Source organism: Phyllosticta capitalensis, assembly GCF_038381095.1.
Source record: "Phyllosticta capitalensis strain CBS 128856 chromosome Unknown BKA78scaffold_3, whole genome shotgun sequence".
Taxonomy (NCBI): domain Eukaryota; kingdom Fungi; phylum Ascomycota; class Dothideomycetes; order Botryosphaeriales; family Phyllostictaceae; genus Phyllosticta; species Phyllosticta capitalensis.
The window spans coordinates 1,205,039-1,215,322 of NW_027117441.1; the positions used below are offsets into that span (position 1 = coordinate 1,205,039).

The window sequence follows — 10,284 nt, forward strand, 5'->3', positions numbered from 1 at the left end:
TTATGGACAATGCTTTTGGTTCAAGTCAATTCAACCTAGTTATCTGTTGAAATTTATTTCATGCTTTTTTCCAACCTCTATGCTTGGGAGTCCCCTTACATGATTCGATAGAACCTCGCCAGGTAAATATGCAATTCTCTATTTTCATTCAAGAATTATCGCTGTCCCGAGAGTCTGCGCTCCTGGACTTCCGACAAGGCGCGGCTACCACTCAGGAGAGCCACAACACCGACCGCACCCACCGCGGGCAGAGTCTGGAAAAGATTCCAGCAGGTGTAGTAGAGGAAGAAAATGCCCTCGAGCGCAACGACGGAACCAAAGAAGAGCGCGTGGGACGCGGGGGCAGCGCCCAGAGCCTTGGGCAGGTGGTTTACGTTGGCACCGAGAGCGACCCAAGCGATGAGCAAGACGGGCAGCGTAGCAGCAACCGCGGCAGCAAACACGAGCGTGATCATCTTGGGAGGGTTGCGCGGGTCCTCCTTGAAGATGTGGTGAATCTCGTCCTTTTTGCCGTAGCGGACAGGAGGCTCGGGGATGGCGAGGGGAACGTTGGGGTCGCGCTTGACTTCGACGTCGAAAACGTCAGCCTTGTAGGGCTCCGACGAACCGAATGATGCGATGACGAGGGCCGCCTTGAGGGGAGTGCTGGTGGTGATGAATTGGTAGGGGAGGTCCTTCTGGGTCTACCTGATATTAGCGATGCCAATGATTTGTGCAGGAATAGTGTGCATACCAGCTCGACCTTGCCCTTTCCATTATCCTTGACACTGAGAGCGAAAGCGTCCTCGAGGCCAGTCTTGGGGTCCGTCAAAGTAAGGAACGCTTGGTGCGGCCTCTTCGCCTTCTTGCCCTCGACGGTCGACAGGATGATTTTGAGGGTGTCGGTAGCTCCGAGAGCGATTGACTTGCTCAGAGGCGTCGTTGGGTCAAGCCTACAGACTGATGGTCAGCTTTGTGTCGCAACTCTGCGTTTGAAAGCAAGCTGTACTTCTCCTTCACACCTCCGCCAACGCCAGCGCCTTTGGCCTGGACAGTCAAAGTGGCATCGTCGAAGCTCCATGAGGACGCAGCACTAACGGCGCTGGCACCGGCAAGCAGAAGACTCGAGACGAAGGAAAAGCGCATCGTGGGCCAATTGGGGTTGTGCGGCGTGCTTGAAGGTCGTCTTGCACTGGAGCTGCAAGCTGCCAGGTGTTAGAGGAGACGTAAGCGCGTTGTCGCACGGACCAACTGTCGAAAGCTCGCCGCGTCCCCTCCGAAGCGGGAGCCAGCACTCAACACCAACTTTCACTATCACCATCAAAAATCACAATTGACCACTCTGTCTATACCTGCATTATTGAATGATTCAGTGGATTCCAAATGCATGTTTCTCAATTCTGGGTTCTCGAAATCTACTGGAGTGCCGACTTCGCTAACGGACGTATTCGCGTTACTTAGAGCTGGATCGCAAGAATTGGTAGAAGCCAAGGTCTTCTCAGTGGCGGGAGCCATTGAAAAGCAATCATGTGCTGGATCTGCTCTCATTCTCAGCGCAAGCTGGGTCGAAAGAAAAATTTCTCGTCGCGACTTCCCCAACGACCATTCTAGCTGATATGATGGAACCAATGCCGTCGGCCTCCAATGATACTTTCCCTTTTCCTTTCAGCCATCTGACAATTTTTGATTCGTCTCTAACCACCATCCTGATAATTTGGCGTTGAAGGCTACGAGCCGATGGAGGGTCAAATGTTGGGGACGGTGTATGACTGAATTCCGTCAAAGACTCTGGTTCGATATAGGGCTTGTGCACTGCCGAACTGCGGTCTGGGGTCAATCAATCCATGGGACAACACTGACAGGGATCGAACAGTCCAAATCGAGTACTGGGCTGTGAGGTGAGTACCAGTCAATTCATAGCTTCCTCAGACAAAAGTCGAATCTCAATTCTTGTATAAAAGATGGCCAGAGACCTGCTACATCTCGAATCCATCGACTTTTCACCACTGTCTCCATCCACTCCTTCCACTTGAAAAGCCACAACACCTTTCTCTCTTTAACCTTTCAAACACTTCTCCACACGCACTCTTCTCCGACAAGGCTCTGGTCCCTGAACAGCAGACATCCAACTGTCTACCTTAAAAATTCGCACTTAAACACCCTCAATCTGTAGGTTCCTTGAAGTTTTCTTTCAATTGCACAGACTAATATCTCCATAGACAACAAAATGGCAGCTACCAACCCCGCCAGTCCCGCCGACAAGCGCAGAGGCTCGCCAAAGTCGGCGATAGAGCGCGAGTCTCGCCGTCGCAGGCGAGAAAATTACCACCACGCCGTCGAGGCCATCTGCCTCAAGGCCAATGTCGAGTGGACGAAGAAGGCCAAGGCCTTCAAGGAGAAGCAGGAAGAGGAGGCCCGCCAGTCTGGCGAGAAGAAGAAGCGCATGCGCTCGCCAAAGTTCTCCCCCGGTCTCCTGGATCTGGCCACCGAGGTCTCCAACATCCGCCGCTTCAACATTGAGATGAAGCGGACGGCCAGACGGGTCGTTAACGCTTTCGACAACGGCGTGCATGGCGACCTCATCAAAAAGCTGGAGGCCATTGGTTTCCCAGACATGGCGAAGGAGGCGCAAACCATGCGCAAATTCTACTTGTCGGTCGATTGGAGAGTCAGGGTACTCAAGGGAACTCTTGAGGAGATGTCCGAGGACTTTGGCGACGCCATCGTGGCCCTCAAGGCCCTGGAGAAGTTGGTCCAGTGTGCTGCTTGAGCGGCCATTTTGTGTGGACTTTTGGGGCTTTCGAGACGGATCATGTCTTTTTCTTGCTGCATTTAGTGATTATGGCGTACTCTCTCACGGCGTTTAAAGGATGTTTCATTGGAGGCGAGCGATGGGACGAGTGATTTCCGGGCTGACTTTTGGATGCTTCAAATATTTCATCAAAGCGCAAATTGCTATGTATTTAGTTGAGCTCATGGTCTGTTCTTCACGCATCTAGTCTTGTTCAATTTATTCCGACGAGCTGCTGTTGCAAAAGAGCAGATTTCAACAAGCCCCGATTCATTGCAAGTGATTTCTGAAGAAAACGATAAAGTCATTACTTCAACAAGCCGAGTGAAAGCCCATTCCCTCATGATTGAATTCTTGCAGCAGTCATCTTGAACCAGCAGCAGCAGTGTCCAGTCCAAAACAGGTGTAGGGTCCGTGCGAGGCGGAGGCGGGGGAGTCGCTGCTCGGGCTCCCGAGCGCCGATCCCTGGCAGTCAGCCGGAGGCTCGGCCCGAGGCTCCCCCACGATCCAGACACGACGCGCCTGTAGCTTCTATTGACCTCAAAGCTCGACTTGAACAGTTCGTGACTGCTGCTTTGGCGACTACGACTGCCCAGACGAGGCCAATTGTGAAGGAACCAGCATTGACACAGTCCCAGCGCGCAGAACGACTGGATTCCGTGATTGAGCTTTGGCCAGCGAGCTCTACATCGAGGAAGACAGGGAAACCAGGAGACGTGAGACGACGCGACAGGAAAGCCTCAAACAAGAGCCAGGGAAACGCGTCTATTCAACCCTCAACCATATTCTCTCGAAGCTGCCAACAGCTGGGGTCAACCCATCCAGTCCCTGGCTACAACAGTGACTCACTAGTCCCTGAACCACAATTCGACAACTCATCAGAGCCACAAAGCCAAAAATCAAACGGTAGCGCAACCGACCAATCAAGCACTTAGAGAGAGCGCGACAACTGTCTGTGCAATTCCGAATTAGATCAAAACGCCAGGAGAACGCGCTGCGCGATCGTTCGCTCGTCGCGTACCTAAGCCCCTCACCTCACACACTCAATTCGCCTGCAGTTTTACGAATCACATCAGCACGACAAACTGCAAGATGAATTCAACTCTCACGCTACTCCGCCGCCCTCTGCGGCCCCAATACATTATCGCGCGTCCCCTGACCTTTGTCCGCGCTCGTTCTGCCGCCGCGACTTTGAAGGCCGACCAAAAGGGCGAAGCGCACAGCCCGCGATCAAGAACGGCAAAATCCAAGCCCGCAGCTCAGCAAGCATCAGCATCAGGGGCGGCGCAGCGGGTCAAGGCCGGGAGCACCAGCAACAGCACTCGTACCAGCAATAGCAAGGAAGACGAAGAAGCCGCGGCAGCGCGCCAACAGGCGCGGAGCAACAAGGCCATGGAGCATGCACGGCAGTGGCAGCGACAGCAGCAAGCAGAAGAGGAGGCGAAAAAGAGGCAGCAGCAGCAGCAGCAGCGCAAGGGCGAGATGAAGGAGGAGTATAAGCCGACTTACCGACGCGTTTTGGCGGCGATCGTCGCGGCGCCTGTCGCTATTGTGTCGAGTTGGATGTTGTATGAGAGGGGTAAGTGTCATTCATCTTTTCAAAGTCCCGTTTTCTTTGTGCAATGGGTGCGTCGTGTGGCTAGAGGAACGCAAACTGACTCGTTGGTAGTTGTACTTGGGAAGGAGCAGAGAGCGCGTCCGGAGGCGCCAGAAGGTGCGGCCGGTGACGCCGGAGTTGGTCCTGCGGCTGCGAGGTAGTGGCGATTCGAGCGGTCTCTCAGACTGGCAAATGAGCATGGGGTACGATTGATGATTGATGCCACCAAATGCCCCAGGCACAGATGGGGCGACACATCCAGCTCAGGGGACGACTGCATTCCTTGAAATGGTCGACTTTTGCAAATTAGGTACAGACATGACAAGATCCATTTTCGTTCGCAGCCGACGCCACGTTCGCATCGTTCTCCATTGCGTCTACAAGCCCTCAGAGCGAGGCCTTGAGCACCTTGAAAGCGTCGTCGCGAGAGCCCTTGAAACGCTCCTCAGCCGTCTTCCAGTTGATGACACTCCAGATGTTCTCCACATAGGCCGCCTTGCCGTTCAAGTACTGCACACAAACACAACATTAGCCCCTAAGCCCAGCACATGGCAAAGCAACGCAAACATACCTGCAGATAATACGCATGCTCCCACATGTCGACGCCGAAAAGGGGTACTTCGCCGGGCCCAACGACCGGGTCCTGGTCCTTCGTCGTAACGATAGCCAAACGCGGCTCCTTGGTCGCACCTTCAACCTTGACGAGCCAGCCCCATCCCGAGCCCTGGATACCAAGCAGGGCCGCGGTGAACTTCTCGCGGAACTGCTGCTCGCCACCAAAGGTATCTTGGATCTTGGCGGCAAGGGAAGGTGCAGCAGACGCAAGCTTGGTGTCGGACGAGTTTGGCGGGGCCAGGTTCTCCCAGAAGAGCGAGTGGTTGATGTGGCCGCCGCCGTTGAAGCGGATGGCCGCTTGCAGCTGGATCTGGTCGGGGATGTCGCAGGATGTGATTGCGTTGCTGTACTTGCTGAGCGCAGCGTTGAGGTTCGTCACGTATGTTGCGTGGTGCTTGCTGTGGTGCAGCTCCATGATTTGCTTGCTGATGGCCGGCTCCAGTCCCTTGGGCGTGTGTTAGTGGCATTGGTGTCTTGGGTACAAGAGGGTGATGGGTGGCTGTGTCAACGGCGGTGAAGGTGCATCTTGGGACTGTCGGATTTGGTGGATAGGGGATAGGAGGTCTGGTGATGGTTGTGATGGTTCACCAGACTCGGAAGCCAGTGATTCTCAACGGGATCCAAAAGACCACGATGATAGGAGTCGAGGTATAATAGAACGGGTACTTACATCGTATGGGTAGGGAAGCTTCGGAAGGGAGTATTTTTGGACAGACATGGCGGTGGTGTTCTCTCCGATTGATAGATTCAAATTGCTGAAGAAGGGAAGTTGAAAAGCAGAGACAGTAGCAACAAGATTGGAGGCGACAAGGAGAGAGACGGCTAAGGACAAGAAGGTGTTCATCCTCGTGGTGGGTGCGGGGTCGCAGCTCGTGAGAGAGTTATGACACCATGATGTCTTCCGGCCAAGCACAGAAGGCATTTTCCACAAGGTGTCCAATTTCCAGCGGCAACTATAAGAGACGGTGACTGGCTGTGGTGAGGAGGATGCAAGTACCAAAGAAGCTCAAACTTGCTCAATAGGCACGAATAACTTGCTCATACAACCGCAGCGGTGCTCCGTGAAACAAACAACGGCTGAAACGACGCTCAGGACGGACTGAACGGGCCAACGGCGTGGACTTGTCGAGATATAAGAAGCTGGGTTGCAACAGGAGAGGTTGGTCAAACCCCCTTTATACAAGTCGGTACAAAACGTGGTGTTGACGCTGCGACGCGGTTGATTCAGAGTGCAACGGGAGCCGAAGACCGAAAAAGCCGATTCGACAGCTCCACCACCATGTGCGGAGACGCTTGCAACTCGACTCGACTTTCCACAGGCGGCACCATTGCTGTCCTGCGCTCTCCGCACGACGCTACCGGCTCGCCCGTCGCCAATGAGCCTGTCGCCAGCTGCGACTTGCTCTTCCACAACCACCAGAACCTTTCCAATGCACACACGCGGGCCGTCCTCCGTGCCAGGGATGGCGTGTCCATCGACGGCTTAAAAAACTGCTCCATGCTCATCCAGTAAGCCGGAAATTCCCAAAGCTCCTCGTCTCGTCGAGCCCAGCTAACGGTCCACGCGCTGAACAGCCGCGATGGAGACCTCCGCACGCAAGCGCCAATAAGCGACGAGGTCCGCACTGCCCTCCACGCGATCGAGCTGAAACCCTCAGTGGATGAACACCAGGACTACGCGCTGATGGACCTGCCGGAGGCTCTGGAGCTTTGCGTCGGCACGGAGCGAGGCATCATTGGCCGCCGAGTGTCGATTGTACGCGGCGGAGAGCGGGTCGCCGAGGGCATCATCGGGTATAATTGAGGGTCGTCATTGTCTTGTTTCGTTCCAGCAAAGGCGCCGGATAGAGCTTGGGTTCGGGTCGGGTTTTGGAGTTGAAGGTTAAGGATTCTGGGATCTGGGAAGGATTGTGCAAGTTCCACAGCAGGGCTATCGATACCTTTAACGGCAGCAGATCGTGGGGCATTTTTCCAGACAGCGTCTTTACAGAATCGTCTCTGTTCGGCAGTCCTCACCTATCGGAGTGATTCCCAGCCACAGGTTCACTTGTCAGTTGCTCAGCCCTACCCGCCGCGACAAGACGGATTGACAGGGTACCGACATCGCCGCGTCCTTGGCTACGCGCCACTCACGAACCTCATGTCCTTCTCATCTTCATCATCAGATAAGGTGACATTCTGACCGACCATCTATCGCCTCGACTCCCGCGCCGTAGACGCTGTGGCACTTGGGAGTCCTGGGTCTGTCGCCACCTCGGGCCGCGTGTACGCCGACGACGCCGAAATGCTTCTCCCATCTCGGATCCTCTTCAAAAGGTGTGATGTGCGAGCATCACAACCGCGAATATAGTGAGCCACGCCGCTTTGCAAATATTATTAGGCCTATCAACCTCGGTCTTGCACGGCAGAAGCTCTTTAAAGGCCCAACGGCCAGGAACCTTTGCCGGGGACGTGCCACTCGCTGGCAAAACTGCCAAACAGAGATTTCAGACCCACTCCTCCACGCGCTGTTACCTGAGAAAAACTCTGCTCACCCGAGCTTCAAGGTCCCAACCAGCGGAGCTCACGGACTCCAAGATGGCGTCGCTCCAGCTTTTTGCTGTGACTCTCACGACTTTTCCCGTTGCCTTCTTTTCGCGTTATAGCCATCCGTGTCCGCGTCTCTTCAATTCTCAAGCCTCCCGTCTTTCAGCTTCTATCGCCACTGCAATTGCGAAGCACCCTCCGCCGTCAAATTGTCATCCGATTGTAACCGCTTCGTCTCTGAAGTCTTGTACGCTCACCCGCCAGCATGGCAGCGTACGATGAGAAGGGCGTCGACGCCATCGCCAATTCCACACCAAACACCAAGACGGGCGCCGCCGATGGAGCTCAAGAGTTTCCAGGCAGCGATGGTTCCTCTTCCGGAGATCTCGAAAAGCAGGGCCCCAATGGGACACAAGAGCTCAAGAGGAATCTCAAGAGCCGCCACCTTCAAATGATCGCAATAGGTGCGACTACCTGGCACACATAGCCTCCCCGCCATGTCTAACCCGAGCGCAATGCAGGTGGTACCATTGGAACGGGTCTCTTCATCGGTAGCGGCGAAGCCATTGCGGAGGCTGGTCCCGCTGGCGCGCTCATCGCATACGCCTTCATCGGAACCATTGTATACTCGGTCTGCGTCTGCCTTGCGGAAATGGCAACGTACATTCCCGTCTCGGGTGCCTTCTGCCAATATGCTGCGCGCTTCATTCACCCTAGCTTGGGTTTCGCAATGGGTTGGATTTACTGGGTTTCGTGGGCTCTTACCTACGCCCTCGAGCTCACCGCGTCTGGCTTGATCATTCAGTACTGGGACAGGGACTTGTCGATTGCCATCTTCATTGCGATTTTCTGGGTCGCAATCACTGCCGTCAACTTTTTGCCCGTCAAGTTTTACGGCGAGCTTGAGTTTTGGTTTGCTGGTATCAAGGTGCTCATGGTCATAGGATGTATGGAGGCTCCTCTCGATTCCAAATTCTCTCGGCGCTGACCCCTGACAGTCACCATCTTTGCCATCTGTGTCGACGCGGGCGTTGGCAAGAACGGCTACCTCGGTTTCAAGTACTGGGGCACTCCTGGCGCCTTTGCGCCCTACCTCCTCGAGTCCAAGGGCTCCACGGCCAAGTTCGTCGGATTCTGGGCCGTCATGATCCAGGCCGGCTTCACGTACCAGGGCACTGAGCTGGTCGGTATCGGTGCCGGAGAGACTGCCAACCCCAGGAAGACGGTTCCGGCTGCCATCCGCAACACGTTCTGGATGATTCTGCTCTTCTTCATGGCCATCATCTTCTTCGTTGGTCTCCTTGTTCCCTACAACGACCCAGGTCTTCTCAGCCAAGGCAACGACGCCTCCAGCTCGCCGCTCGTCATTGCGGCCAAGCTCGCCGGAATCAAGACGCTGCCAGGCGTCATCAACGGCGTCCTCCTCACCGTCGTCCTCTCCGCCGCCAACGCCAACGTCTACTCTGGCAGCCGCATGATCATCGGTCTCGCCGACGCCGGCTGCGCGCCCAAGTTCTTCTCCAAGACGACCAAGGGCGGTGTCCCCTACTACTCGGTCGCCTTCACAGCCGCCATCGGCCTCCTCGCCTTCATGAACCTGTCGTCGACCGGCGGCTCCGTGTTCGACTGGTTCCAAAACATCTCGGGCGTCGCCGGCTTCATCAGCTGGGGCTGCATCAACTGGTGCCAGATTGCCTTCATGCGCATCCTCAAGGCGCGCGGCATCAGCCGCCAGTCGCTGCCCTACATTGGCAGCCTCCAGCCCTTCACCGCGTGGTACGGCCTCTTCTTCAACGTCGTCATCATCCTGACGCAGGGCTTCACCGCCTTCATCCCGTGGAACACGTCCGACTTCTTCGTCGCCTACGTCTCGCTCATCCTGTTCGTCGTGCTCTTCGTCGTCCACATGCTCGTCACCGGCTCCAAGTTTGTCGACCCCTTGGAGGCCGACATTGACACTGGACGCCTGCAGCCCGAGACGGAGGTGTGGGAGGAGAGCAGCGAGGGCTTCTTTTCGCGCATGAAGAGCAAGATGAGGGGTTGAGCATTCATTGCACGGCGGACCGGTGTTGGCTTCGAAGGCGTTTTTGGGGGTTTGCTATTTCCTCTCGTCTGTGAATGGGCTCTTTTTTCTTTCGGTCTCAAAAAATGGGGTGACGCTTGTATACGGCACGGCGATGTAATGACGATTCGATTGTTAGTCTGGAGATGCGCGACAAAAAGGGGGGCATGTTTTCGGTTCCGGATTGCAATTTTGGGAGCAACGCAATTTCGGTGGTTGAGCATTTCATGGCATTTGCCTTTGATTGAATCTAATATTGATCAAAAAATGAACAACATATCAACTAACATCCAATGCCTTCAATCTCGTCTTCATCGATGACTCTAGATATACTTCAATTTCGAACTGTTCATCTCCCCTCTCTTTCCACCTTCATCGAGTGGTCATCGCCCATCTGTAAAAGCCCACAGGAGGCAGAAGTTGACCATTTTTTGCAACCGCTCCTTCGAGTGCGTTTTGTGGAGTTTGTGCAGCCGACTAAAGCTCACTGAGCTAGAGTCTGGACCTGAGCAGCACCTCTAGCCTGCATTCGTGTGCATCTGGCTGGCCTTGACTGACTCGCATGCTGTCACGTCAGTGCCTTGACGCTCAACATGCATGTCCTGTCCGCCGCTGTCCCATTCTTCACGGCGGCTGTCTGACTTGCTCCTTCCTAGCTTGGCCAGTCGGGTTCTGGTGATGCAGGGCGCGCCTGCCTGCTTCTCTGCCGCTAGT

At 55.1% G+C, this 10,284-nt stretch overlaps 6 protein-coding genes across 6 annotated transcripts; 4 read left to right on the forward strand and 2 right to left on the reverse strand.

Moving 5' to 3' along the window:
• Positions 1 to 9: 9 nt before the first annotated feature.
• On the reverse strand, positions 10 to 1,172 carry BKA78DRAFT_264163 (Oligosaccharyltransferase subunit Ribophorin II-domain-containing protein). The gene is made up of 3 exons (XM_066885445.1): positions 989 to 1,172; positions 734 to 932; positions 10 to 683 (listed from the first exon to the last, which is right to left on the reverse strand). Exons 1-3 carry the CDS (start codon positions 1,123 to 1,125, stop codon positions 156 to 158), a joined length of 864 nt encoding a protein of 287 aa, XP_066746441.1. The 5' UTR covers positions 1,126 to 1,172; the 3' UTR covers positions 10 to 155.
• Positions 1,173 to 1,875: 703 nt separating this feature from the next.
• Positions 1,876 to 3,013, forward strand: BKA78DRAFT_97105 (uncharacterized protein). The gene is made up of 2 exons (XM_066894066.1): positions 1,876 to 2,148; positions 2,199 to 3,013. The coding sequence occupies exon 2, from the start codon at positions 2,207 to 2,209 to the stop codon at positions 2,747 to 2,749; it is 543 nt and encodes a 180-aa protein (XP_066746442.1). The 5' UTR covers positions 1,876 to 2,148; positions 2,199 to 2,206; the 3' UTR covers positions 2,750 to 3,013.
• Positions 3,014 to 3,862: 849 nt separating this feature from the next.
• Positions 3,863 to 4,528, forward strand: BKA78DRAFT_293599 (uncharacterized protein; the record flags this gene model as incomplete). Its single annotated transcript, XM_066886238.1, has 1 exon — positions 3,863 to 4,528. The coding sequence occupies one exon, from the start codon at positions 3,863 to 3,865 to the stop codon at positions 4,526 to 4,528; it is 666 nt and encodes a 221-aa protein (XP_066746443.1).
• A 226-nt stretch (positions 4,529 to 4,754) lies between these two features.
• Positions 4,755 to 5,700, reverse strand: BKA78DRAFT_330425 (cytoplasmic manganese antioxidant oxidoreductase; the record flags this gene model as incomplete). The annotated part of the gene is made up of 3 exons (XM_066889774.1): positions 4,755 to 4,877; positions 4,939 to 5,427; positions 5,653 to 5,700. 3 exons carry the CDS (start codon positions 5,698 to 5,700, stop codon positions 4,755 to 4,757), a joined length of 660 nt encoding a protein of 219 aa, XP_066746444.1.
• Positions 5,701 to 6,055: 355 nt separating this feature from the next.
• Positions 6,056 to 6,953, forward strand: BKA78DRAFT_97132 (uncharacterized protein). Its single transcript, XM_066894067.1, has 4 exons — positions 6,056 to 6,141; positions 6,198 to 6,491; positions 6,558 to 6,600; positions 6,655 to 6,953. Exons 2-4 carry the CDS (start codon positions 6,262 to 6,264, stop codon positions 6,784 to 6,786), a joined length of 405 nt encoding a protein of 134 aa, XP_066746445.1. The 5' UTR covers positions 6,056 to 6,141; positions 6,198 to 6,261; the 3' UTR covers positions 6,787 to 6,953.
• An 820-nt stretch (positions 6,954 to 7,773) lies between these two features.
• Positions 7,774 to 9,552, forward strand: BKA78DRAFT_248684 (putative arginine permease; the record flags this gene model as incomplete). Its single annotated transcript, XM_066884413.1, has 3 exons — positions 7,774 to 7,972; positions 8,030 to 8,455; positions 8,507 to 9,552. 3 exons carry the CDS (start codon positions 7,774 to 7,776, stop codon positions 9,550 to 9,552), a joined length of 1,671 nt encoding a protein of 556 aa, XP_066746446.1.
• Between the last annotated feature and the right edge of the window lie 732 nt (positions 9,553 to 10,284).

What these genes read in the sequence shown, in the direction of transcription:
- BKA78DRAFT_264163 (XM_066885445.1), bottom strand. Translation starts at nt 1,125, where the DNA reads ATGCGCTTTTCCTTCGTCTCGAGTCTTCTGCTTGCCGGTGCCAGCGCC. An exon ending in GGCGGAGGTGTGAAGGAGAA is followed by an intron (nt 933 to 988) that starts GTACAGCTTGCT and finishes ATCAGTCTGTAG; the next exon opens with GCTTGACCCAACGACGCCTC. An exon ending in GAAAGGGCAAGGTCGAGCTG is followed by an intron (nt 684 to 733) that starts GTATGCACACTA and finishes AATATCAGGTAG; the next exon opens with ACCCAGAAGGACCTCCCCTA.
- BKA78DRAFT_97105 (XM_066894066.1), top strand. Translation starts at nt 2,207, where the DNA reads ATGGCAGCTACCAACCCCGCCAGTCCCGCCGACAAGCGCAGAGGCTCG.
- BKA78DRAFT_97132 (XM_066894067.1), top strand. Translation starts at nt 6,262, where the DNA reads ATGTGCGGAGACGCTTGCAACTCGACTCGACTTTCCACAGGCGGCACC. An exon ending in AACTGCTCCATGCTCATCCA is followed by an intron (nt 6,492 to 6,557) that starts GTAAGCCGGAAA and finishes CGCGCTGAACAG; the next exon opens with CCGCGATGGAGACCTCCGCA. An exon ending in AAGCGCCAATAAGCGACGAG is followed by an intron (nt 6,601 to 6,654) that starts GTCCGCACTGCC and finishes GATGAACACCAG; the next exon opens with GACTACGCGCTGATGGACCT.